General features: G+C 42.6%; 1 protein-coding gene across 1 annotated transcript in view; it reads right to left on the reverse strand.

The window, feature by feature from the left end:
• Positions 1–3,085: 3,085 nt before the first annotated feature.
• LOC109157281 overlaps positions 3,086–5,015 on the reverse strand; it is a 7,599-nt gene continuing 5,669 nt past the window's right edge. The window contains exon 2 of the mRNA XM_019305181.1: positions 3,086–3,684. Coding sequence (XP_019160726.1) covers positions 3,086–3,684 — 599 coding nt within the window. The remainder of the gene's footprint in view (positions 3,685–5,015) is intronic.

A 5,015-nucleotide genomic window follows, 5' to 3' on the forward strand; every position in this document is an offset into this window, starting at 1 on the left:
AAGCTCTATAGGCACCAACACCCTCGCGAAGCGCGCCAGCTCTAGGAACTTCTTGTGGTACTCCACCACAGATAGAGGTCCTTGCTGCAGATGAAGGAACTCATCAAACATGGCGGCTCGCACATGCGCTGGGTAGAACCTTTCGCGCATTCTGTCCTTGAGCACGGTCCAATCAAACCCAGGCTCCTCAAGAAAGGCTGGACTCTCATGAACCCACCGCAGATCAGCTTCTTGGCAGAAGTAGAACGTTGCCAGTTCTACTCTCCTCTCTTCTGGACAACCCACCACGGTAAAAATCTTATCAAACACCCGTAGCCACTCTTCAAGGACTACAGGGTCTTCTTCACCAGCAAAGGAAGGCGGCCGATGCCCGGACACTAAACGACCCACATCGCGGTGCCCAACCGGAGGCGGAGGCGGCGCAGCTTGATTGTTGTTCAACAGAGCTTCACTGAGAGACTGCATCGTCTGCGTCAGCTGATGGAGGTTCTGGGCGAGCTGCTCGTTGGTCGGGGTCTCTGGGGAGCGGGCGCGAGGACGAGGAGGCATCGCACTTCTGCTACAACAACAAGGTTACCACAAAAAGCAAGCAAGCAAGACTGAAAACAACACACATCTCACCGCGCAACCTAGAGTCCTAAGCTTAACACTTAGCTTCTTAAGGTCGCTTAGAGGTCCCAAAACACACTTAAACACTTAGAAAGTCTAGACTCAACTCTTCCTAGGCTCTAAACCAAGGCTCAAAACCTAGGCTCTGATACCAACTGTAACACCCCCCAAAAACATGACCTAAAAACAAGTCTTAACACATGCAGATTAACAACAAAACACTAGCACAGTGGAAGATAAAAAGATAACTGGATAAAAGGAATCCAAAACGGGGTGTTATGCCACGTATACCACACTTGGCATACGCTACGGCGACAATCTGCAAGTGTATCACTATCCCAAAAACAACAAACTAGAACAATCTAAAGACATTGGCACACAGGCCTCAAAAACACTGTCTAAAGATACAGGTGCTAAGCTACCGGCTCTAGACATCGCGCTCGACTATGCATCACCTGAAAGATACAAAGATAAACATCGGGGCGACGCCCGGTCAGCGAAAGATGCTGGTAACCCACCAATACCGTTAAGTATCATAAATAGGTAGATATATAATATGAAAACGATTTTCGAAACAGAATACATATATATAAGTCAAAAGCCAAGATCAAAAGACAACACAAGACTCACCACTCACAAGGATAACACCGGGAACACGTCCCAACCACAAAGGTTAACCACACACGAGGATAAAGACTCACCCAACGGCAACACATGCCAAAACACCACAAGACTCCGTGACTACACACGTCATGAGAGAAGATCACACGACAACGGCTTCACAAGCCCTCGTGACATCACACATCACGAGTTGATATGCCTTCCTTATGACCTGTTCCAACCTTATGGCTACCCCCAACCTTGTACCTTCAAAGCCTACCATTACCTCGAGAAAACCCCTATAAAGCCAAGTCCAACCTTATTCCGCCAGGACCGTCGTCCCCCACCTATAACCACCAACGAAAACCCACCAATTCACGGCAACACATGCCCGGATAACACAATGTTATCCCCCAATCACGTGGACTCAGCCACAACTCCATAATCACGTCACGGACACCACGAGGACCGCTGCAATACCTTGGTGACTAGCGTCACATACCACTAATCGTGCAATCCAGGTAGAGCCACACACGCACCACCACTCACACGAAACAAGCAACGGATTGCAAAAGAGGTATGAAACATACTCAATCAAGAGACGGGTCACCACCCAACGACAACAACGACGCTAGCATTAAGATAATAACTAGCAAGCTCAACAACGGGGAAACTCAAGATAGTTCCGAGGAACACACAAGACACCACACGGTTCAACGAAACACAATGTTGAACACTTAGCACGATTCGCAAAACCAAAGATCTTACATGGATACCTACCATAAAGCTCTAGACCTACGAAACATCAAGAAGACGCTCAAATAGTTCCACAAAAGAACATCGGGAGGCCAAAAGATCAAAGACCGAGACAAACAAATCACGGGGAACAAATCCCATCTCAACACCATTGTGTTCCCCGCGGGTGGACCCACGGGTAGTGCCCCACCCGTGGTCCCGCCCGCGGGTACAACACCCACAAGGCAACACGTTCCCGCGGGTAGGCCGGTGGGTGGTGCCCCGCCCGCCGTTCCGCCCGCGGGTACGCCCCTGTACCACAACAAATCCCTTCGGGTATTTTCTCCTCCAAACACAAATTCAAGTTCAAAGCACACCAAATCTCACCAAACACAACAAAATGACTTGAAGTAAGGAAAATGCCAAGCAATGGCACAAAGGAACCCTAAACACAAGCTCTAGATATGCAATATCACAAGATAATTGCATAAACTCTCACATTTCATAGCAAAACACAAATAGAAGCCAAGAAATCATATATAGGTAAGCAAAATAGGTTTTGTAGAGCATGGGTTACCTCTTGAAGACCAAAAGACTCTTCTTACACCACAACAAGCTCTCCACTAAGCTCACTAGCCAAACCCACTTCAAGATCAAACCAAAAGATCATAAAGATCCAACCTTTAAGAAAAAGACAACCAAGATGGAACCAAAAAGACTAGACAAGCTTAGATCTTACCCTTCTAGATGCCAAAATAGAGGAAAGATTGAATCTTGGAAGCAAAACTTGGAATCTTGACAAAGGCTTCTTTTGGCTTGAAGAACAAGCTACTCTTCTATTATAGAGAGAAGGTAGAGATATTTTCTAGGAAATGTAAGGGAATGAAATGAAGAAGTCTTCTAGGTTTAGGTTACAAAACTAGCTCTTGGTGAAAAGACAAGGATACCCTTACTAACTCTTAAAAAGTGTAAGGAACAAGGGAACTCCTCTCAAAGCACAAGGTACAACACAACTTAAAGATTGACTAGTCAAATACTAGTCCTTGAGTATCAAAAATCAGGATTTTAGGAATCAATTCCTCAAAAGAAATAGAATTAATTACTCAATTAATTCATGGTTTGGAGTGTGGATTTTGGGGTGTCACACCACAAGCCTTTGTTCCTCCATTGCACACATGGTTATCAACTCATTGATAGACCAGTCCACTTTATGTGTGATGTAGGAAATCTTAAAAGGATTGTACTCCTGAGGAAGGGTATCAAGTGCAAAAAACACCAAATAATCATCTGGTACAATGATTTCCGACTCCTTTAATTGAGCCGCAATATCCCTGAGTTGCATAATGTGTTCACGCGTTCCCTTGACAGTGGAAAGACGCAAATTTCTCATCTTCATGATTAGAGTCATTGCCAAAACTTTCTTTGATACAATGAAGTTATCATCGATAGCTTTGAGCAAGGGCTTAGCTTTCCTAATTTCCTCAAAGCAAAAACGAATTTTTCTGGAAATTCGTGACTTAATGAAGACCACACATAATCGATTGGAGTTCTCCCATCGTGCGCGAAGCTGCTTGGCTTCACCAGTGCTTTCTACAGTAACCTCAGGGGGTTCCTCATTGAGAACAGCGTAATCCAACTCTAATAATCTTAATTGCAGGAGAATAGCATCTTTCCACTCTTTGTAGTTATCTTCATTAAGGATTGGAACATTAATTTGTGTTTGGGTGACAGGATGAGTTGCTGGAAAGAATAATAATTAATGCTTGGTTAGAATTTTCGAGGCATAAAAAATTAGAGAGAAATACTGAAGTACATAATATTACCAATGTAAAATTATGCAACAAAATAAATTCGGATGCCATAAAAATTTCTTGTGGGCTAAATTTTTACGCATAATGAATTTACCAAAACTGAATGGTGGAAACGGAATGGGCGCGATTTGAGGTTTTTTTCCACCCTTAATGACAAAATTACCAAAACTATATGCCGATACATAATCACTGTGGGCAAATTATAATCATAGTATGGTATTTCATCCTAATTAACCCTACAAATATAACAAAATTGGTTGTGGGCTAAATTTTGCCATATCACACAGAGTTAACTACAATATTCTTGCCTTTAACTTTATGTGAGTAAAACTTAATATGTAATTTTGGAAAAATTAAAGATGTTGTGGCTACTCTTTAATTAACCAAAGAACATAATCACATTAGCAAGAAAACCTAATAAACAAACAGATTAAACCAAAACATGATAGACAATCCTTAGGTCACTACAAGAAAAATCACGAATCACGACGGAAACATCGCGACGGAACGTAATTCGTTGTCGATTCGTTACGGTTTTTGCGACAAAACGTGTTCCGTCGTGATTTTGCGTCGGAAATGGTCACGGAATATATTTCCGTAGTGATTTTTGGCGCAAAGTGAGAAAAAGCCCAGGAAATTTTGGCGCCCACATTTTGGTGACGGATTTTGCGACAGAATTAAGTTCTGTCACCACAATAGCGACGGAAAAGGAAACGACCGATGGTTCCGTCGTGGTTTTGCTACAGAATCGACGACGAGAATAAATTCTGTTGCGATATTTGGTGCAAAGTGAAAAATATTCCCACTTAATCTTTGCGCCAAGGGATTGACAACGGAGGTTGACGACGGAATTTGCGACAGGTATTTTTTCTGTCGCCAAAATATTTAACTTTTGAAGCAAAGTTTATTTTTTGTTACAAAATGAGATGACAAAATCAATTTTGTCGCATATATGTTGACACGTTGCAAACAGAAAATGAGACGCCCTACATGTCTGTCGCGCTATGGCAATGGAAATTAATTTTGTTGCAATGTTTGGCACAAAGGTAGATTTGACATTTGAGATTGGCGACGGAACTTGCGACGATCGTTCTTTCCGTCACTAAAATATTTAATATTTTAAGTAAATTTTTTTTTTTCGCTATAGAATTAGACGATGGAATCAATTTTGTTGCCAATATGTTAACACATTGGCGATAGAAAATGCGACACCCTACAAGTCCATCGCGCTATGGCGTCGGAATCTGCCACAGAATTTAA

Source organism: Ipomoea nil, unplaced genomic scaffold (genome assembly GCF_001879475.1).
Source record: "Ipomoea nil cultivar Tokyo-kokei standard unplaced genomic scaffold, Asagao_1.1 scaffold2779, whole genome shotgun sequence".
Classification (NCBI taxonomy): domain Eukaryota; kingdom Viridiplantae; phylum Streptophyta; class Magnoliopsida; order Solanales; family Convolvulaceae; genus Ipomoea; species Ipomoea nil.